The sequence below is a fragment of the Bemisia tabaci genome, chromosome 1, assembly GCF_918797505.1.
Source record: "Bemisia tabaci chromosome 1, PGI_BMITA_v3".
In the NCBI taxonomy this organism is placed as follows: Eukaryota; Metazoa; Arthropoda; class Insecta; order Hemiptera; family Aleyrodidae; genus Bemisia; species Bemisia tabaci.
The window spans coordinates 22,641,994-22,664,702 of NC_092793.1; the positions used below are offsets into that span (position 1 = coordinate 22,641,994).

The following is a 22,709-nucleotide window of genomic DNA, read 5'->3' on the forward strand; positions in this document are numbered from 1 at the left end:
AATTTCATGAAAAATAAAATCTTGAAATTTCACGTGAAATATTTCATAAAATATCAGAAATTTATGAAAGATATTGAAAAATACCGATTGCTATCCATGTTTTCAAAAATATAAAAATTGTGACTTTCTTCTATTTTTGTGTGTTTGAGTGCGGGCTGCACACTCTAGCCCCTGAAAAATATGAAATATTTCATAGCCTCGTGATATTTCATGAAATATTTCATTGAAATTTCCAATCTTTCATTTCTTTCTTACGTTTCATGCCACCCTGCTTTGCTTACCTTCACCCATAAGTCCACCTGCTGTAAAAAATTATCGGAAGTGGTATCTTGAGTGTCTTTTATTCCAGAGTCTATCGAGCTCCCAAAAACCCGATGAGAATGAATGTGGAGCGAAAGGGAGAATTTCGACACAGTGGCTCATGTTTGATTTTTCCTTGAACGGTTGATTTTTCTTTCTTACTTTTAACTGTTTAGTTTGATTACTTTTCATCCGGCTCACCATGTGGATCTATGCGGACACGCACGTATTGCTTTGCTCATTGTTGCCGCATTGTGACAAAGACTCAGAACTTTTCCCCGTGTTATTCAATATAAGGAGGGCAAATTTTACCACATGGTTTGGCAATCAAGGTTGCTTGCTTCCCTTCGTTTTCTCGCGGACGTATTGCCAAAATTCCTCATCAGGACATTCCTCCTCTGATGAACGGAAGAATTCTCCCGAGATTCGTTGAGTAGGGAAGTCTGACCTATTACCGCAATGTTGGGTAATATCTTGTCAATATTTAACGATTTTAAACAATAGAACGATTAAAAATTCGATCGAAGTCACTCAGTGATAGCCGAAGCCGATTTATCGTTTTAGTGGATGATATTTAAAATCTTTACCGTGAACTGTCCTTTTCCGTTGATGAGCAGAGTCTCAGGATCCTGACCAGTGTTGGCGGCAAGTCTTCCGGGGAACCTCTCCAAAGCGTCTTCGTGCATCCAATCCGAGAGGAGCATGACGTGAGTCGTTAAATCGTAGTCGTAAAGGTGGCTGTTGGGGTCCTCTGAAGGAGCTTGTCGCACGGCGATACTTCCGTAGATACCATCCATCTTTTGGACTCCTGAAAGACGAGAAAACAAAAAAAGTGATGGAGCTATTCGCTTCTATAATGCATTGCTCATAATTAAGTATGAGTGTATTTTCCTCAGGAATACACCATTTCTTAATGTTTTTCAGAATGTCAGAAATTGTGCAGAGCGTCAAGTTTGAAATTAAGATCAACGTAATAACCAACGAGAGGTTTTCATATAGATGAAAAATGAAATGAAAAATGGGACAAAAAAATTCTCGGGAAATTCTAAATTCCTCTCAAATTCTACAGCAGAGTGACCATTAATTGTCGCCATTGTCGGCCTCCTATGGTGTAGTGGTTGTAGCGCTTGCTCTATAATCGGGAGGTCCCGGGTTCGATTCCCGGCCAGGCGACCCGAGTTTGATGGTCTCAAACAATGGTTGCCTGGGACTGGTTCAGTAGGGACGGAGGGGAGATGGGACTTAAAGCGTGGGATTAGCCCTTGAGGGCTATTTGAATAGCAAAAAAAAAAAAAAAAAAAAAAAAAAAAAAAATTTAAAGAATATTTAGCCGGCATTGACTAAAATCAGTCAGAAATAACTACATCCTGGTGTTTTTTTTGTGTTTACTTTTTTACGAGTAAACCACGCTACATTTTGCCTTAAAATGTTATTAGTATATTTTAAATACAGATTTTAGTTTTGCTTACCAGTGTGAGCGTGCCAGAAGTGAGTACCAGCGTTCGCGTACCATTGATACCGGAAAGTGTTTCCTTGTAAGATGGGGCACTGCGTAACCATGGGAACACCATCAGAGTACTGAGTTCCACGTTGGGTGATACCGTGCCAATGGATCGTGACTTCTAGACCTTCCATCTGGTTCCTGACGTCTACAACAACTTTGTCTCCTTCACAAACCTGCGCAGAAGGGAGACCCGAAATTCAATATCATATGCATTCAAAACACTAAATAGTGCACTGAATCATATATTTTATACACGGTATGTTAAATCAGCGTTCCTACACGGAGATTTGCAATGTCGGAGATTGCGCAGTTTTCAACTTCAGCTATCGGTCAATTTCCTCCGCTGAGCTTCGCTTGATTTATTTCAGCTTGCAAACGTTTTTTTAACTTTTTTTTTCTTCTGTTTTCCGTCATATGTTGTTAAATTTGATTTGTTCATATATTTTTTCAATCACTGGCCATGTGAGAAAAAATGAAACTGACAAAATTACCAGCCCTCCGCCAATTTGAATGTAAATCTTACGTTAAAGGTTAGTGAGAATTGAAGGAAAAAATACTCAAAGATCAAACTCTTTATCTTTGGGCGCCTTCAAAATATGTGCTAATCTCCTCGGTTATTAGCTAAACTTGCACGCTGAAGCGGAATCGATAAAAAAGAAAAGAAAGCTATGAATGGCCAAGTTAGCTGTGATCGTTTGACCGTAAAGTTCGTGCGTTATATAACGGACGCTTGCGTAAAATTGGACCAGTTTCATTGAGAGCGGAAAAAAAGAGTGAGCTTGGAAGAGGTCAGGTAAAAGTAAAAGCATGTTCAATAAACTCTTTTCAACTGCTTAGAACCAACTGAGAGGCTTTACTGCTTGCGTGTACTTGAGGCTAGCTGTCAAAAATGAAGGTAGGCAGCAAATAACATCCGAATCACCGTGTCGTCATCATTTCATTAAATTGTTGCCTTTTTAGCGGTGAGAATTTGCTCATTTTTTGTCAACACTACATGAATTTGGTAATCATTATTGATTGACTGCTGAGAATTTTTGACACGACCTAGGTCGTAAAAAGATTTAGAACGCTTGTTTGAAAAAATTCGATGATCATAAATGCCGTACCTACTTGGCGGTCGATTTAAAGTCCAATTACGGAAGTATTACGTTTCTTAAATCAGCTCACTTTTATGTGAATGCTCTTACCCTTCACTACCTTGCTCCTCTTATCATTTTCCCCATATTTCATGGACTACTTATGATCGGAAAATACGAAAATGTTTAGAGACATGAGACAGTCCCCGAATAGTTTTATATTCAGACCAAACTAATGTCAATTTATCGATGCTGCGAACATAGTTTATAGTAGATAAAACCTAAGATTAGGGTGTTCAATGATTTTCATCGTGAAGTGATCACTGATCACTTCAAATCGGAATGCATAACAATGAATATGAACGTGTAGAAATACGTTCAGAGCAAATATAGTGTTCAGTTGAATAAACAGATCAAACTATCTTCGTTAGAGACAGCAGCTCTAACCCTGGTTGGACTTCAAAAACTCGAAAATTGGAATATTAAAAATCCGAATAAAAACTAAGTAGAATTTTTTTTTTTCTTTTTTCACAAGTTCCTTTCTAAATACGACGTTACAAAACTAAAAATTTGAATTGTCTTGTTTAATTTTTTAAACATATTTTACGTTCAAATTGAACTTCTTCTTTTTCAAAGAGTTTTTGGCGAGAGAGACATGATACAAACGACAGTCAAAAATTACGTAAAGTGGAGGGCAAAGATTCAAAATAATGGAACATAAATTGCACCAAAGATTAAGAACACCGCCCCCTTTTACTGACAGGTGCACACCGCATTTACTACCAGTTCGTTGCGACAATATCTTTTTACGGTTGCTAATTCGTTCCTGGAAAGACTTTTATGATTCGTACACGTTACGCCACCAAACCTCAAACCAAGACGGCGCTTACTTCTTTTTTGTTTATAACTACGCACGACAAGTAACTGGGGCTAAATATAAAACCATCTCGGCCTTCTGAATGATCAACATTAATTCTAAAATCCAAGCGGCCAAGATGACGGCCATGACTTGGTGAAAGGAAAGTAGGTGATCCGGAAAGTGACGAAAAAAGGCGGATTTCCTTTTTACCTCTTTTTTTTCACTTGTTTAAACCGGTGTTTGACTGAATAAATTAAGGACCGGCACCTACAAAGGCTTTTTTCATCTTAGTCTCTCTTTTTTTTTAAGTCGAAAGACGAGTGACCATGTTCAAGGATACTGCTACCAGAATTCCCGTTCGACTTTGACATTACTGATTATGATCCTCAATTTTGACCAATTAAAGTGATTGAGGGTGAAATGGTTTTAGTAAAAAAATTCCGTAGAAAAATGATTTCTTATCTATTAGGACATTTTTTGGGTAGTCAATTCATGTTTCCTTGACTTCCTTTTCCTTCGAACAAAATGAAAGAGACTCTCAATGAAATTTTTCTAAACATAGATTGCTTTTGGAGTTGTTGCTTTTTGAGCAAAATTGCCAATCCATTCAGGGATGGACTGTCAAGCTTGTAGTGCCGACCCTCCAAATGGCGTATCCTCTCTGGGCGAAAAGGGGGACGACTTAATATTTTTTGCTTATAATATACAGTTGTTTTATAAATTAAGTACGTTCTTCCTAGACGAAAAATTATCGAAATGAGGACTTACTTGTATACTAGGTCCAGGGATCATTCTGTTGACTGTCAAAATTCCTCTTTCTACTCCATCAGCTAAGACACACTGACAGTGGCTCCATACTGTGTTTGTCGCATTGGGAACGCACACTTGGCAAGCACTGTAATCAAAGAATAATCCCACGATACAGTTTGATGAAAATACAAAGCAGGTATCAAAGTACAAATAGTATTCGAAGAAAATTAATTTTAGATATTTACAGTACATTTTTCCTTGCAAAGACCTGAAATGTTTGTGATTTACTTTTGTCCTCAATCAATTTCTGTTCAAATCAACCAATACACGTGAACTCCTGTGCAATTTCGGTCCTCCTCATTGTCCTTTCTGTCTAAGAAAAAAATGAAATCAAAGTGGAACAGCAGCACTGTGAGAAAATTGATAATGTGTGGGTTGAATATTATCCTTGTTTGAATAAATTTATACGCAGACCCGGTTTAAATTAATGCTCATCACTCATGAAATGACTGTCTCGTTAATACAAATCTAACAACACGTCGATGGGCGAATTGCCTGCGCAATTTTTTGAAGGCGCATCGAGCTGCGAGGAGCATTCGCCGGTTCTTCGCGTGCATTCATGATTCCATTGACCCATAGACTAATATAAATGCAGATTTAACGCAACTTACCTTTACAAAATTAAACCAGAGCTTTAATGATTCGAAAGTTCGCCGTTTAAAAAACGGATTTTTAAGAAATATTTACTTACAGACATACAATTTTCGGAATCAAGTGCCGCTTTACACTTTCCTTAGCCAAAATATCAAATAAACCGCTCGCATCTTGTCACGTAGAATAGCATTTTTCGTCGCAAATTCTAAATTTTTTTCTAAATTGTTTGACCAAATTTGAAAAAAATCATACCGGGGTCGTCCATGTATGACGTCAAACATAGTTTCCAATTTCAGACTCCTCTCCATAAAATTTCCAAATTTTGTCCGATCTCTCCTATTGACTCGATCCTTTGTCCGTCACAGCTGACGTCACTACCGTTTTTTAATTCTCTTTATTCTTACGGCCCTGGACTAATGAGCGCACCCCTTCTTTACCACCTGTCTCTGGTTCCGTCTAGCAAAAATACGTCCATGCGATAAAGTCAGAGAATTAGCGGCTGATGAAAAATACTCACGCTCCGAGAACAGTGTAAAGTTCGAGGGTGAAGTGGTAGTAACATATCCTGGGGGGTTCGCCCTCTCTGCAGGCACGGGCGCACTCCTCGGGTGAAGACAGAAGCGGGTTGCGCCTCAGCTCGTCGAGTCCGTGTTTGTCGAAGTCCAGAGACGTGTAGCCCAGGGTCGAGCCATCCTCTGACACAGCGGCCAACTGATCACCAGCACCTAAAACGCAGGGGGAAAAAAATCAATTAAAAATCTTCGCAGTTTTGATCAAAATCCCGTCGAATTTTCGCTGCTCTTTCACCCTTGTTTGCGGATCCAGCAGTGTTGAGCTACATTTTGCACCTCGGAATTGACGTATTAGGCACATTTTAGAGACTACACGTGTGCTGTTAATGATCTTTAACAGACAAATGCTTCTTTTTCTACCTCCCCTCCCCTCCTTTCTGTTTTTGCTTCTATTCTTCATTTTTTTCTTCGTTGTCCCTTTCTTCTCTACCTCTCTTTTTTATTCCTCTTTTCCTTCTTCCTCTTGCTTTCCTGAGGGCCGATTATTGAAATTGATACACAAAGCTATACACAGGTAGACACAAAGGGATATGGAAGGGTTCTGTTGGTTAAATCGAGTGGTTGTAATGGAAAAAGTATATACGTAAGATACTAACTAGCGGCAACTCACGAGTGGCCCGATAGTTAGTCCATCATTTTCTCCCTTAGTCTACAGGGACCACACATTTCAACCAATAGGATCACTCTTTACTCCCTATGTCCTTTTTGTCTATCGCTTTGTCTATCAATTTCAATATTCAGCGCACTGAGGGGCTCATGCGATAGAAATACGCCTTTACGTTAGAGAGACGACAAAATCGAATGTCTATACCGCACGAAAAATAATATTTTGCCCTTTGGAAAGCACGTTGAATGGAGTCATATAAAACGCTAATTCAGACCTCTACATTTAACGCCATCCACCATGTATTCCAGACTGCGTTAAAATTATCAATGTAATGCGCATGGGGATATTGAAAAAATCATCTCTTATGGCCGATATATTTTCAAAGGCAAGAAATTGTTACAAAAAGCAACCGATCCATCGGTAAATTTCTTAAACGGACGTATTTCTGCCAAACGCAACTATGTGCACTATGACGTGAGCCCTGTTATGCATATATTCTTATGCGTCTCAAGGCTCAACGCACACAGTTCCGTTTGGCAGAAACACGTCCAAATCATCCGTCGTACGGGAAATTTTTTCGTATATACTTGGCGCCTACGTCCAGATCTTTTGATCAGCACACGGTGTCTTCAAAATATTATGCAACCCACTAATAGCCCTGTGATTTACCGTCTTTATTGGCTTAAAACAAGCCGCGTGCAAAGTGAGTTATCTGCGGGAAGCTCATTCCACCGAAAAGGGGCGGCAAGGAGTGGAGATGCAGTTGCAACGGACGTTGCCAGTTCAAGGGAGACTCTCCTGATTCCTCAGTTGGATCAGCGGAGTTTTGCGGGAAACAGGGCAAAGTGGGCCGTGCATTTATCTGCATTCTGCACATCGAGCGGGGATAATTCATAATGAGCAGAAAGTGGGAATGAGGAATTGAAGAGGGCATCACGTTCGAGGACCCGGTAGTGCACCGCTGCCGCACAGTGGATCGAGTCAGTAGGTGAGGTCGGACAAAATTCGGAAACTTTAAACGCTCATAACTCCGTTTATACACAACTTTGAGGTTCTAAAAGTGGTTTCATTGTTTTCCTCGTAAAATTTTCTTCTACAAACACTCCTTGAAACTTAAAATTTGACGAAACAAGCATCAAAATTTGTATTTGTTGTTAAATAATTTCGTGTCCGACCTCTCTAATCGACTCGATCCACTGTGTGCCGTGCCAGGGAAAAACGTCGTGTGATCATTCGAGCGTCGCCGGACTGCTTTCATTAAAGTATAAATTTTTGAAGAACCTGTGAATTTTTTCTCTAAATTTTGTAGACAATTTGATTCAATATTATCAATATTTAAGACAATATTTATCTCTGTATTTAATGTATGTGACTGAATGTATTTGAAATTCCTAGGAAAAATTTTCATAGCTGCTTTTCAAAAATAATATCAATAACGGTGGAGTTTTGGCAGAATTTGAATGGTCCTGTTGCAATTGTCTTTGGCAATACAAATTGGTTTACCTACTGTTGATGTCATGCCCATTGAAAGTGTGGCCATCACTTTGGATGAAAGAGAGAAGAATATTGACTTACATTTGATGATAAAGAAAAACCTACAAAAGTATGAGTTACTAAGGCTGAAATATGTAAGTCATTTAAAAAATCTCAAAGTTTTGGGGTCCTAACAACCCCATTTTCAACCTGAAAAAAAGTGACTCAAGATAACTAAGTAAGGTTGGTTCAACTTGGACTGCTATCCGTTGATCATTTGTGCCATATTTGGCAATGAGGAACCATTATTTCTGGCTCATTTTAGAAACATCATTTATGCCATTGGTTTCACTATGCATAAATGTAATTTTATGGAAGAGCTAGAGTTAGTGGTTCTATATTGCAAAATGCAATCCATTTGATTTTGTTACTTCCTCATTTTTTTCCCCTTTTTTTCCTTTTTTTCATTTTATCGTTTTTGATTAGTATTGAGCCATCACTTGTGACCTAAAAACGTTCAAGATTTTTTTTAAAGAAAAAATAATATATCGAAGGCTTGGTTAACCATGATGTTGTATGTATTCTTTGTCTTGCTCTTTGCCTGAGAGCCTGTTGACCACGAGTTTTTGGCACCTGAAAATAAACCCCTCAATTTAATTCGCTTTGGATTACTCTGCCTGGCCAATTCCAGGAATCAGAGAAGTTCGGGCGTTGATAGGATGACGCAATTTACCTATGCTGTTACCGGTGGAGCCGAAGCCTGCAGGGTGGGTCTGGACGAGGCCGTGAGTGGCCGAGTACGGGGTGTCGACGAAGGACTGCGTGGGCGGCCTCCACCAAGACTCTGCGGTCGACTGATCCGTCGCTCCTCCTAGAGGACACACAAAAGCACACAAAATCAGACAACAGCACACAACGGCTAACAGTGTCCACTGGAGCACTGTGTATAGACTTCGTGTGTGGACTGTGCACGGTTTGTGGTTATTTGTGTTAGTCTAGGTCTCGGGAAAAGTGGGAAATCTCAGTGGGATAAATTGCAGGTTATATACAAATGCACACGACGTCAGACGACACACAACACAACATTAGACAACGCAGTACACAACGGCGAACAGTGTCCACTGGAGCACTGTGTATAGACTTCGTGTGTAGACTGTGCACGGTCTGTGGTTATTTGTGTGAGTTTAGGTCTTGGGAAAAGTGGATGGGATAAATTGCAGGTTATATATGTACAAATGCACTCGACGTCAGACGACACACAACGCAACATCAGACAACAGCCCATAACGGCTAATTGTGTTCTTCGTGTAACTCTGGGTGTAGGTTGTGTGTAGACTGTGCACGGTTTATGGGGTAATTGCGTGAGTTTAGGTCTTGAGAAAAGTGGGAAATCTCAGTGGGATAAATTGCAGGTTATATACAAATGCACATGACATCAGACGACACACAACACAATATCAGACAACATCACACAACGGCTAACTGTGTTCTTTACATGACTCTGGGTTTAGGTTGTGTATGTGTGTAGACTGTGCACGGTTATTGGGTATTTGTGTGAGTTCACGACGGTTAGTGAGGAAAGTGTGGGGAAAGTATCACGGAAAAAAGAATGTTTCATTCCACCAGATTTAAACTTAAAGCAGTCAACTTTTGGGCGAAAGTAGTAAAAAACCCCCATTTCATTCACCCTACTCCAATATTTACTGCACACCAGAACTCCTTTCCAATGAAACTTAACAAATTTTTTGCCGTGAGAAAAATTAGATTCACCTCAACGCAACGTAAAAACTAAGTTCTCGTTGCGCTAATAAACAAAGGTATTCGTTCAGTCAAGTTTGCGCTCTATAACGCTTAGTAAAATTTTCCACGTTAAAACGACAGTTTTCTTGTCATAAAGAAAATTTGTCTTTTGTCTCAGTATCGAGTTTTTCAGAATCGAGCCAATGTACTTGCACAAGTAATGTAAACAGCATATAAAATAAAACGTGACAGTAACACAGTATATACTTAAAAATTACATTATATACAATAATAGCTTTTATTATGTTTTAGCGGTGAGTGCCCGCAGAGTTAAAACGCCTTCACTACCAGGGGTATGCAACACGAACATCCACAGAGCCCGAATAATTGCATGCAAGCTTTGTAATGAAATGTGTTTAAAGGTCTTCGTAGGCGAGACAAACTAAGGGCGCTTTGCTTTCTTTCAAACCTTAACTCAATTCCAGCGTTGTCAGCTGGAGCGTGTAGATGAAATAGATTTTTAAAGTACAAAATACGGAAGAAAAAATTCCATGATTATGACAAATATTAAAGTAGGTGCGAAGCTACCTTAAAATTACAAAACTTGCGTTACGTTTTCTTCCGTATTTTAGATTTTCTATAATGATGAATCATTGTAATCCAACACCAATCGAACACCAATAGGAAACCAGGATTTGGTTTACATTACGCGAAACCATTTACATTATGATATAAGGCCTAAATACACCTGCGAGTCACAAGCACTTGTTAAAAATGAAACACCAATAGGCAAGGAGAATTTCGATCGCTCGACGTTGAGCTATCGAAATCCTCCTTGCCTATTGGTGTTTCACTTTCAACAAGCGCTTGTAACTAGTAGGTGTATCTGGGCCTTAAATCACAATGTAAAGGCCTAGATACCACGGCGATCAATCGCCGCGAGTGAAAGATTAAAGCCAATGGAGAGCCTTGATTTCGATCCATTGACGTCGATGTATCGAAATCAAAGTTCTCCATTGGCTTTCGTCTTTCACTTGCGGCGATTGATCGCCGTGTGTATCTAAGCCTTAAACCAAATGGGGTCTCTTAAAAGAAGGAGCTATTTAAGAAACGACTAAGGTAGAACTGGGGAAAGAAAAGAATAGACAAATGTCACATCCAAAAATTGCACCATTCAACTGATATTTATATGCTAAACAATAAGCCCTGGATAGACGATTAAATTCCGAACCAATTCCGATCAAAGTAGACATGCTGATGACTGGTGGTCACCATCTACCATCAAATTTTGACGGGCCGCACTTTTTTGTTCAAAGTAAGATCAGAACGGAGTGCCACCATTCATCATTTCCTGCCACAGGAAACATTTCTGCCAAGTTTTCATTTTAAAATGAAGCAAATTAATGAGTTTAAGACTGATGACTCCCGACACTTTGATACTACTTTGATCGGAATTGGTTCGGGAATTTGATCATCTATCCAGGGCTATAGGCCAGCTGATGATTGATGCATCCAGACTGATGTGACTTTTGTCTCTTCTTTTCTTTCCCCAGTTGTAACCTGTTCCATTTTCCCGGGCGACACCTCGAACGTTGATTACGTCTTAGCGGGCAGCTGCGACCGGCCGACGACGACCGGGTCGGGAGGGGGCTACGGGGGCGAGTCCGGGAGCCGGGTCGGGGATCAGGATCATTACCGGTGCTACCAATTCGGAGGGATGACTCGGGCTTTGTGTCGCCGGCTCGGGCTCGGGCTGACACCCTAACACGCTGACCCATATGACTCGCGACGACGCGACGCGACGGCGGCCGATCCAAAAAGCGCGAGTCACGAGTCACGAGTCACCACCCCGGTTGCCGATTCAGCGGATAATTTACTCGCCGATTTGATTGGCGATTAATTCGCGGCAAGGTATCCCCAAAAGTTTCAATAAATTTCATGAAATTTCGTGAAATTTCATGAAATTTTATAAATTTCACGCGTGAAATTTCACTCGAATAAATTTCATGAAATTTTCCATCTCTGGATCGCGGCAGTAATCATCATCACAAGCTTGCAAAAAGCATCCCTTCATTTATTTGGCAATCTTTTTATCGTGGATCTGCTCTCCGATTTGATCTCCAATTTACTCGCAGAAATGATCGCCGGTAATCATGACGAGATGCGAATAAGCGATTTTTGCCGATTCACATACCGATCGGACCGAGTTCATCAGAGAGGAACCAGCCCACATTTTCGAAAAAATTGAGTTAAGCCAGTTGTGAGTTAAGTTGAGTAAGCGAAGGACCAAGGACCAAGTCGCCACCATGTAGATGTTAACATTATCATAAGTCATATCTTGGTCTCTGAGGCTCCTGAAATAAAACATTATATTTTAATCTCTCTCGATTTCCATCGCTTCAATAAACAATTGGACGTATTTCTGCCCACACTGGGAAAAAAATCACAGTGAATCTAGAGTCCAGACTCTTAAAAACATCGACAAGAAAAAGTACTCTTGATTCAATCAGAATCTATAGCTTAAATCAAGAACCAAGCCTCTTAATTTAAGCGGATTTCGTTTTGATTCAAGCAAAAATCCGATTGAATCTAGAGTATTTTTTCTTATCAATGTTTTCAAGAGTCTGGACTCTATATCCGATGTGTTTTTTTTTACAGTGCAACGGAACTATGTGCAATAAGACATGAACCCTGAGACCCATTAGAATATATGCATGGCAGGGCTCACGTCATAATGCACATAGTTCCGTTTGGCAGAAGTACGTCCCATTCACCCATGCATGTTGCCATGGCCTTTATTTCTCCTCATCCAGAGCACTCTGGCTGTGAATCCACCGATCAACGGGCGAACACATGTGCACCAAGCACTGTCACTCGTCACTTGGCAAACAAATGCCGTCTCGTCACACAACGGCTGAGTAGCGCAGAGAAAGCGGTCGGACTCGCTTTGCCGCTTCGCGAGTGTTCTAAAGATGTTCCCCCGAGGATCAGTGGGAAGTAGGCGAATTTCATCGGAAAAATCGGCATCATCCGTCGGGTTATTGGTGCTCGGTGACTGATGATTGGTGGGCCCCGCGAGGACGTGAGTGCGGTCGGGAGTCAGGAATTTCGCACCTCTCTGCGGGTCGGGAAAGTGGAAATCGGGTGCGAGTGTACTCAGCACACGGTCGAGGAAGATTACGGCACTGCTACGTGATGGTAACGGTGACACAACTTGGTTATCGGTGACTCCCGGAGAAACCTTCGGGCTAGAGACAGTACGTTTCAGAGACCCCACACTAACAATCGAGGAAATGAAATCGGGTGAGACGAAAATTAGGCTCGAGGGTCGCAACGCGACTTTCGCCCGATGATGACTGATTAGCAAATTGTTGAGCTTAGAATTCGCCGTATGATGATCGATGAAAGTCAGGATGAGCACTTTGCTAGGTGAGTTTTTGCGAGTTAGGTCCATCGTTCTTCGGAAAGGGCATCCAGCTGAAAGGTGGACAGAGGGCTTCCAAAAATAGACGGAGATGACAGCCTCCGAAAGATCTCTATCAGGACAGATTCTTGAGGCGGTAAGGCGTCGCAGAGCGCTCAAATGCACTGGAAAAGTGACTAATATATACAGGCTCGTCGTTTCACAAACAAAGGAGCGTTGTGTATTCAAAAGTTGCAAAATTGATGCGGACAATTCATTTTTTCACATGAATATAACCGTGCAATTAATAGCCGTCCCAACTTTTGCTGATTTTTGCCGCAGTCAGAAGAAAAATCAGTAAAATGTTCAGTTAGAGCTATCCTATAGTTTTAAAGTAAAGATTCTCAGTCCAAGCGTTTGCAATTAAGATTTCTCGTCTCAGATATATGACGTTTCTCGATTATTTTCGGATCATAGAGAATCCTAAACTTCAGGTCCTCCTTCGATTTTGCTATCAATTATTGGATAGATGACGGAACATAAACATTCAAGAAACTAGCGAGAGATGAAGGTCTTGGGAATTGCCGAGCTTCCTTTGAATATGCGGAGACCGAGCATGAAGTCTCACTCACGGATGTCTGGTGTTCCTGAGAGGAATTGATGTTTTGCCCGTGGTGCTAATCTGCTCAGTCATTGCCAACCAAGTGCGACGCACCGGCCCGGATCCCATTATCATCTCAACAAACTTGTAGTTCAACCTGGAGAACGGTCAAGATCTTTCACCAGCCAGTGTTGCCCACTTCAACAACCTGAGCGAGTGTGATCGAACGTGATAAGTAGTGGCACTGCATTTGGATCACGTGGGTGTCAGCGAGCAGTCGGGTTGTGTTATTACGGGCGCTGGAACGATTCCTTTGAACCGCGGGTCAGGCGCATCCGAACCGGCGCGAACGGGCTCATGACCAGGATTTTACGGGCACTTTCACCGAGGAAAAAAGCATACGCTTTACGTCACCGGGCAGCATGAGTAGCGGCCCCGCGTTGATTACTTCTCACAATTCCGAGAATCCACCTTGAGCAAGGCATACGAAAGTGCCTCGCTTCGCGGGGCGAAGACCTTTGAGCAGGAACAACGAACCTGCGGCGGATTAACGTGGAAGTTGTGCGGTTTCTGCTCGAAATGCCTGACATTTTCCCTGGCCCCGACGAGTGTCGGGTCCCTGACATACGTGTTCTTCCGCTCGTGGTTGACGGACCGTCATCACGTGTCAATGTCATCTCGAAAAATTTGAAAAATCTTGCACCGAGTCTATTCCTCAACGGTGACATTCCTGGGGTCGCGGGAACGGGGGGTATGTAACAGCGACTCCTCACCTTATGCGCGACGGGGATGCGGACTCTATAGATATGAATCGATCGGAAAACAAGAACGTGAACTGTTTGACTGCAACGCAACCGACACTGATTCGATCGACAACCGGGAATCATTCGACAAACCTTTGAGTCGATGGATCTTTTTGGATCAAAGCGGTGTCGATCGAGTTGCCATTGCATCAGTTCGCATTTTAGGTTTTCGATCGTTCCACACTATCCACCAAGCGCGGGTTCTGAGAGGGACAGCCTTTATATAAAAACCGCATTTCAGATTAAAATTTTGGCTGAATTTGAAAGTTTCTGGATCAAATTCTATTCTAAGACGCAGAAACTTTCAGTTGGTATGCGAGGTTTGCTGCTCCGACATGGGCATTCTTTTTCACTTTCAAAAGCTCTAGTGAACGACTTTGAATCTCCCTGAGAAGGTATGATAATCCACTTGAAGTCAATCTTCCTATCTATCCCACACTGGCGCTGGAGGGCTACAGAACATGCGATTGCGTCATTCCCTTAAAAGCGTACATTAAGTAGTGTCAAAAGTGCTTTAAGATATAAAACAACGCAACACTGCCAAATTTGGTTATTTAGTTCTCTTTGAAGCAAGTTTTTGGATCAATGTCACTTAAATTTTACTACAAACACAAACTACAAATTTTAAATATGAAAAGACTAAATTGAAAATATTATTAATACGATACTAGGGGGCTCCACCCCTTGACCACTAAGCGGTCCATCCCTGGGGAGGCTGCGCGCCCCCAAAAACCGCTTCTTACTTTTCTTACTCCCCTTCCTCTTCCCGTCCATCGGGCATCTTTAAAATGATTTTATTAGAATCCCCTCAGTGAAATTACGTGAAAGCAATGAAAGTCTCGCGGAGAGCAGTGGTTTATCTCTTAATACGGCCTCCTCGGATAAAAGTCACGACGAGTTTACAATGATGTCTCATATGAAATTTCATGCGTTGAGTCCATTGTCGCGCGGACGTGGTACACCATGCCGGTGCCGTAATATCCAAGCGGAAGAATGGAAATGAATTATCAAATAATAGCAACTCGCACGCAAGATGATTGATGGGCAGCTACGGAGACTCGTCGCACGACATCGCACATCACTTCTACCGTGCTTAGGAAGAAAGCCGCATGAGCTTTCAGGCGTTGCCAAATTTCTTCGGGTAGGACACACATTTTGAGGGACACCTGTAAGCTTTGTCTTCCAATTTTTTAGAGAAATTTCGGTACACTTTGATCTAGAAGATCGGAAAATTTTAGTGGGAAAAATTCTCGACCCGCTAAAAAAATAAATAATTTATCGAGCGAAGTATGGCAACATCTGAATGATCAAACGGCGTTTTTCCGTTGAGCGGATCTCGTATCATTTTGTGCTCAGATTTTCAATCGACTGTCGCGCGTATAAATCACTGCCATGGTTTGATCTGTCTTCTTTTTAATGTCTCCTTTTTAATGTCTCCTTTTTAGCGTCTCCTCCCCCTACTAAGGTAGATCTTTCGAGGGGCATCGTACCGATCGATCGATTGAGTAACTTGAAAATGTATTTACAGATAATGTACAAAACATCGACATATTTTTAGCGGACACGTAAAAAATTACAAAATTTTAAAGAGATTTAAAAATGTGTTTGCGGATAATGTTCAATGCATCGACACATTTTTAGGGATGCGTAGAAAATTACAAAATTTGAAGAGTTTTGAACTACATTACTCACAGATCCATCAAGTTCCTAAAGAGCTCAATTGCTAAACTGCCTTAACTTCAGGTAGAAAAATCAACGAGAAGCAAGCGTTTGATTGGTTCCCTGTTGCGGAAACGTCACCGAGAATTCGCGCCATCCTCGTAAGGAGGCATTGCTCTTTTTATTTGCGGGTTTGAAAGTAGTTTCGTAACTCGATATCATTATTGAAGGGGATCTCGTAACGCTGCTAAAACGCGAATTTGAGGTTGTCCTCACCCTCTAATTGCGTTTTTCGCGTGTCTAGCCCGCGGACGAGTTTTCCGCAAAGAAGTGGCCAAAATTATGGGTGCTGCGAATCACGGGCCCAACATCGACTCCGCACAACGGGCTTGGTTAGCACATACCGTGGCCAAAAATCGTCGCTTCTCAGACGTTTGGGCGTATCTCAATTTCCGCGCGAGCCGTCTTTACGAATAAATCCATGCTCTCTGGGGCTCACGCGATGATCGAAATGCGCCCTTACGCCGGAGGAGCGACGAAATCAAGTCACAATTCTGACTCGTGAAGTTTATTCCTATTCGATCAGATTACAGAGTTGAAAATTAAATTATCTGTAATTTGATCTTTTTGGAAAGTCTTCCTTAAAAACCGGTACGCGACTTCTCAGAAACAAAAATAACTATGAGAGACCAATGGGAACAGGCTGCACAGTTCTCGTGATAAAATAGCGTCCAATTTTCTGAAAAAAAGTCCTGAATCACTTTTGTTGGATTTTTTTTTTTGGGGGGGGGGGGGGGGCGAGAATCACACTTTTGTCGTGAGCATCAATCATTTTCCTCCAGGTGGATAGTACTAATTCCTTCAGTTCAGGTGTATTTACATTTTTTCCCATACACGGAGAAAAAAAACCTCGTGCGTGGGACCCGAAGTGTAGGTCATATGGATCTCTGAAGTTTTCAGATTGATCATCTGAACACTTAAGGTCTAGCTGTTGAGGTTCGGATCACGCATCTGGAACTTCAGTTCTTACATCTGAAGTACTTTGGTTTTCATATCCGAAAAACGTCGGTTCTCACATCTGAGGTACTTCAGATGTAAGAACTGAAATACTTCAGATGTAAGAACTAAAGTCTCAAATGTCTGACCTGAACTTCGGCAGCTAGACCTTAAGTGTTCAGATGCTAAATCCGAAAACTTCAGAGCTCCATATGATCTAAACTTCGGGTCTCACGAACGAAGTTTTTTTCTCTGTGTTTCATTGGCGGATCCAGCAAATTGGCAACATTGTCTTTTCTCCATTTAAACCCATGGAAACGTATCGATTCTCGGAGGGGGCCAGGTGCTTCGACCAGAATCGATTATTTAGCATAGGTTTAAATGGCGAAAATCCAGTGTTGCCAAATTTCTGGATCCACCTCTGGTCCCAATGAGCTCCTTTGACCGAAGAGCCAATCAAACAATATAGGGAGTAAATCAATACCGATCGAACACTCGATACTCTACCTATGACGTAGGTCCAGCACGGTTTCATGCTGGTCCCCCGTTGCGGCAAGCTCGTCTCGCGAGCAGTGGAACGGTGCACTCGAACGCGGCGAGCGGAAGCAATGATCGAAAATCAATCGTGCATGATGAGCAATCGAGCAAGAACATATCATTTTTTGCACCCTCCCCCCACCCCCCACCCCCTATTTACCTTATCGGTTTTGCGAGCACCGTCATGCCAAATGGTGTCGGCATGAGCGATTCGAATTGGCAGATTCGTCGGCTATCCGACAGCTCCGCGCCGGCGCGGCGTCGCGGCGCGAAAAAACAAAACAATCAGCGTCGAAAAACGGCGCTCGTGCGTCACCGAGCACCGCGGGCGTCGCGACGCAGTGATTTGCACAGCCCCCCGCGTTCCCTCTATTGTTTTTCGTTCCCTGGCTCATCGGAACGTGCTGGCTCCCCGCACCCCCCCCCCCCCCTGGGTTTGCTATCGAACGTATAGGTATGTGGACCGGCGAACGATGGCAAATAGAGATTCGCGGTGTCTAGAACTTCTTCTCGTGTTACAAAGAAACTAAGCAGCTTAATGTCTTGAAAATTTCTACTGATCCCTCCTGCATTGATAAAGAGCACATTTATTAAACAGAAACAGAAAATTGTCTGCATTATTTTGTACGGGAAATAAACCATGAGAGGATCTAAAATAAAGTGGGATGTAGTAAGGGTAATTTTTTCTTAAACGCATTCCGTTCTGAAAAGTATATCATACGATATTACATTCTTTTTACATTGACATGCGGTAATATTATTCATAGGCTTGATTTTTTTTCTGAAAAAATCTAGGCATTCTCTCAAATTCAATCTGCATTGGTAAAAAAAACGTAAAAAATTGTGCACTCACTACATTCAGCACTACTTTAAGTTACGAAACAATTTTTTTAGTAAAAAATTCTTCCTGAGTAGCCGCGGTCCTCATTTCTGAATAGTCTCATCCTGTGACACGCTACATAATTTAGCTTGATATGTTTAAAGACTGTTTGGAGCTTGAAAATGTGTTGTTTTTTTTAAGTGCGAACTTTTGACCCAAAATTTGGGAAAGAACAGAGTATATCATTAGCACCTAGCCTTACTCAGCGATACAGTTTTCAAAATATTCAAAGTATGTTTTTTATTCACCGTAACGACACATGCGGCTCCGGTGGGATATCTGCAGACCATAAGTATGCGAACGATAAGATTCGGATTATGACGTCACCACTGGGAAACAGGGGACTCGATGCTCCGCACGCACGATTGGTCGGCACCTTGACGGTTCACTTTTGATTGGTCGGGGCGAGCCGATGACGTCAGCGACGGCCCGATCAACAGGCGGCCGAAACCGCTATCAATTACCGGCCCAGTGAGGCGTAGCGCACAACGCCCCCGCCTCCTCCCACCTGACGTGGAGCAATTGTTTTCCGCCGCGCTAATAGTGCAATAAATTCAAAATCAGACTTTATCAGACAGCTCGCGGTCCGCTCATCTTATGATTTATTCCCGGACGAGATCCGTCGCCCTCTTGACAAAAGGGCGTAACTACACTAGGCAACGAACTCTGTCGTCCGTACAAGTCAATGTTTTCCCGGGCTCATTTGTGAGAGTAGTTACGCCTTTTTGTCTGCCAGGCGACGTATTAACTGCAGTTTTGCGAGTCTGGCGGTTTCTCTTAGATCCCTCTCATCCCCCCTCCCCACTTTTTGAGTGTTGACGTTTTCTACATACGCACCGATGACGTAGCTGGGGAGTGAGATGATAGGGTCCGAGGGAGAGGGGTCTCGATCCACCCCCATATTACGAGGGAATTTTCCCCTGAAACTTCTTCTTTCGTGGTTTTTGGGTTAGCCCCCAAACCTCTCGCTACCCCACGAGTAACATATTTGACCGTGCCATCCTCTCCCCTTTAAAAATGTCTGGTTTCGGCATCAACGGGAACAATGTTGCCCTATTGAGAAATTAGAATGAAAATTAATGTTTTCATATCATGTATTTAGATCAGAGGTGGCATTTGCCTAATGATCTGTGAAAGGGTCGATTTCAATGGCGATTGAGAGTCACAGAGCGCTCTAGTGTGCTAGGGCAGCGGTTTGATAGATAAATATATCAGTCATTGAGCCTGAGAGGCGAAAAAAAAGTTTTTTCATGCAAATGGCAACTCAAATCTTTCGGTTGAATCGGCTGAAATTAGAATGATTATCTTTTCACAATACACGGTATCGTTTAGAGGCTTGTAGCAGCTTATCATGGCAGAAAACTTAGACTCTTTCTCCGGTCGGTTTGAGCGGAAACGCACTGGCGTGCCGCGGTGCGAACAAGAGCGGAGGCGGCGGCCATCAACTTGAACATGATCATGAACGCGAACGGATGCGCCAGGAGCAGCCGGCAAGCCGCCGCCGCGCGTCCCGGCCGCGACCGACTCATTAAATCAATCATCGTTAGTCCGGCTTCAGCTCCGATCAATCTCCCCGAGCCCGAGCTTTTCCACACCTCCGGTCCAATCGCGGCTCCCCATGAATGAAAGACTTAAACCGCCTTGCGATTTTTCCGCGGCGGAAAATAAAAAATAGCCAAATGTGGATGCAAATCGGTCATTGACAACAGGGGAAGAAGGTGGAAAAGGGGCTGAAAGGGGTGTAGAAAGGGAGGGAGAGTGGGAGTGGGGATGGGAGGGAGAGGGGGATGGGGAGTTAGAGTTGGAGGGGGTATTAGAGTTGGAGTGGGAGGGGGAACGGGGAGAAAATAAAACGAAAAGAAGAAAATAACAGGTTTACAAGGAAATGGACATTTTCTTTTTTCTTTAAAAAAAAGAAGCAAGAATCGATTGCTCTTAGCAAACCTCGTGCCGAAAACTGCCGCTCTGCAATCGAGATTTCCGTAAATTTCATTTCCAGAACCCACCAATTAACAAAGAGACAAGTTGAAATTGTTCGAAATGTACCTTGAATTTCTCGAAACTTTCAAGCTTTTCCAGGAAGTGGTTTCATTCATAGAGAATCCAATAATTACCATAATTGTGGGCCTCACTTCAGAGTTTTTGCAAACTTTTGGTTCAGTGTACGAGTAAAGGCCAGCATGTTGTTCCATCAGGATTGCGGAGAAAAAAGTGAATTTTCCTGAGTCATATTATGGCCAGGTGTGGGACCAAGATTAAAACCATTCATACTGGTCAAGACTAAAACTTCAGCTTCAACGGGATACCAAAGCTTCTACACTCAGCAAATGAACCCGCGGGTCATTGGAACCGAACATTGGTCCAGGTGAACGAAGTTTCAGCTCGCATAAAAACTCTTAGTCTGCATTGACCGTATCGCGGTTAGTTGAACCAAAACTCTGTTCTTACGACCAAAAACTTCGACTTCTTGGACTCAAAGGTTTGTTTTCCATCCAATTCGCTTCTCGTATACCATGTCTAGATACCTCCGTTCTGCCGAAAAACGTCCAATCGTTTCCGCGCGTGACGTCAGTCGATTCGTGTTCCAAACCGACCAGAACCGATGGTTATTTCTCGGCAAGCCGTATCAGCCAGCGAGGCAGCAGCTCGGGTGGGGTGTGGCCGGATCGGTGGTGAATCAAAGGGCCTTTGGTGAGCGGGCACGGGCAGCGAGCGGTCACCGCATCCGCCATAGCGTACGCGGAAGACCTTCGAACCGCGGCGATATACGATATAATAGGAGAGCATATCGCCGCCCCTCTGACGTAAATGCGTATCTCGATTTTCACGTGAACCCTGTTGTCCATGTAACACCATGTTTTCCAGGGCTCATGTCAGAATCGAGATACGCCCTCACGTCAGAGGGGCGACGATATATCTGCGACCGGAGCGAAGGCGCCGCCCCTCCCGGACGTCAGTGGCGTGGCGTGAATTGCGATATATCGATTGTTATGCCGTTTAAACCTATGGTAAAGAATCGATTATTAAGGTGTTCGCTGAGAACACCCTATCTATCGATCCTTTTCCATAGATTTAAATGGCAGATCATTCGATACATCGCAAAGCACGCCACGCCACTGCCGGACGCGGCAACCGCCCTTCTCGGCCACGATGACAGCCGTGATAACGACCGCCACTGCCGTAAAGTAAAGGCGGGAAAATGCTCGTGGCGCCGCCAACGCCAGCACTGACCACCCGCAATGACAATTCGCACCTTTGAACTCGCCTGCCCGTGATTTACTCGTGATCCGGGAGGCGGAACGGACATACTATCTCGACATGCGAAGAGGAAAGCTCCGATCAGAAACGAACATTGAAGCACTAAAGTTTTCGGTTCAGGTAACCGGAATTTTCTGTCGTGGAAACCAAGACCTTTGAACTCGCCTGCCCGTGATTTACTCGTGATCCGGGAGGCGGAACGGACATACTATCCCGGCATGCGGAGAGGAAAGCTCCGATCATGAAAACCGAACATTAAAGCACTAAAGTTTTCGGTTCAGGTGACTGGAATTTTTGGTCGTAGAAACCGAGCTTTCATTCAGATACCCGCAGTCTTCGGTATGGCTGTGGTGGATTTCTGCATATAAATGATGGTATGTGTAAACATCTTATGGTTAGTGGTGGCAGCGTTGCCAAAATTTATGGTTTTGTTAAGCTGCATAAGGCAGAATTGCCTTTGCGACCAATCGTTAGCACAATAGGAACACCATACCAAAAACTATCCAGGTTTTTATCTAGCATTTTGTCGAACATTGTCGGTAAGGGGGACTCGCATATTCGGAACTCTTTTGAATTTTTTGATTTCATCAATGGTGTAAAGGTACCTGACGGTTATGATTTAATATCTCTTGATGTAGTTAGCATGTACACTAACATATCTGTTGATTTTGCCCTTCAATGTGTGGAATTGAAATGGGAGGAAGTTGAAATGTTCTGTCCGTTACCTAAAGAACAGTTTTTTAGTACGTTAAAAGTGTGCCTCACCAATACCATCTGTCAGTATAATGATGCGTTTTATCAACAAATTTCGGGTTTGGCCATGGGAGGTAGCCTTTCGGCTGTCATGGCTAACATATCCATGGAGCGCATCGAAAGTACTGCTTTGAGTTTATCTCCCATCGAAATCCGCATGTACAAGCGGTATGTCGATGATATTTTTTCTTGTGTAAAAAAAGAAGATACGCATGCTATTCTTGAATTTTTCAACAGTTTAAATCCCGCCATAAAATTTACCCTTGAAATTGAGAATAACAACT

General features: G+C 42.7%; 2 protein-coding genes across 4 annotated transcripts in view; both read right to left on the reverse strand.

Moving 5' to 3' along the window:
• Window positions 1-22,709, reverse strand: part of LOC109041147 (vitellogenin) — a 393,940-nt gene that overhangs the window by 286,169 nt on the left and 85,062 nt on the right. The gene's annotated exons all lie outside the window — the stretch shown is intronic.
• stw (laccase) overlaps window positions 1-22,709 on the reverse strand; it is a 160,155-nt gene that overhangs the window by 9,464 nt on the left and 127,982 nt on the right. For 2 of the 3 annotated variants that reach the window (XM_019057634.2, XM_019057635.2), the window contains exons 2-6: window positions 8,529-8,666; window positions 5,661-5,868; window positions 4,508-4,634; window positions 1,770-1,977; window positions 888-1,108 (exon numbers count right to left, since the gene is read on the reverse strand). In XM_019057634.2, coding sequence (XP_018913179.1) covers window positions 888-1,108; window positions 1,770-1,977; window positions 4,508-4,634; window positions 5,661-5,868; window positions 8,529-8,666 — 902 coding nt within the window. The remainder of the gene's footprint in view (window positions 1-887; window positions 1,109-1,769; window positions 1,978-4,507; window positions 4,635-5,660; window positions 5,869-8,528; window positions 8,667-22,709) is intronic. The other variant, XM_072298072.1, reaches the window with a different exon arrangement.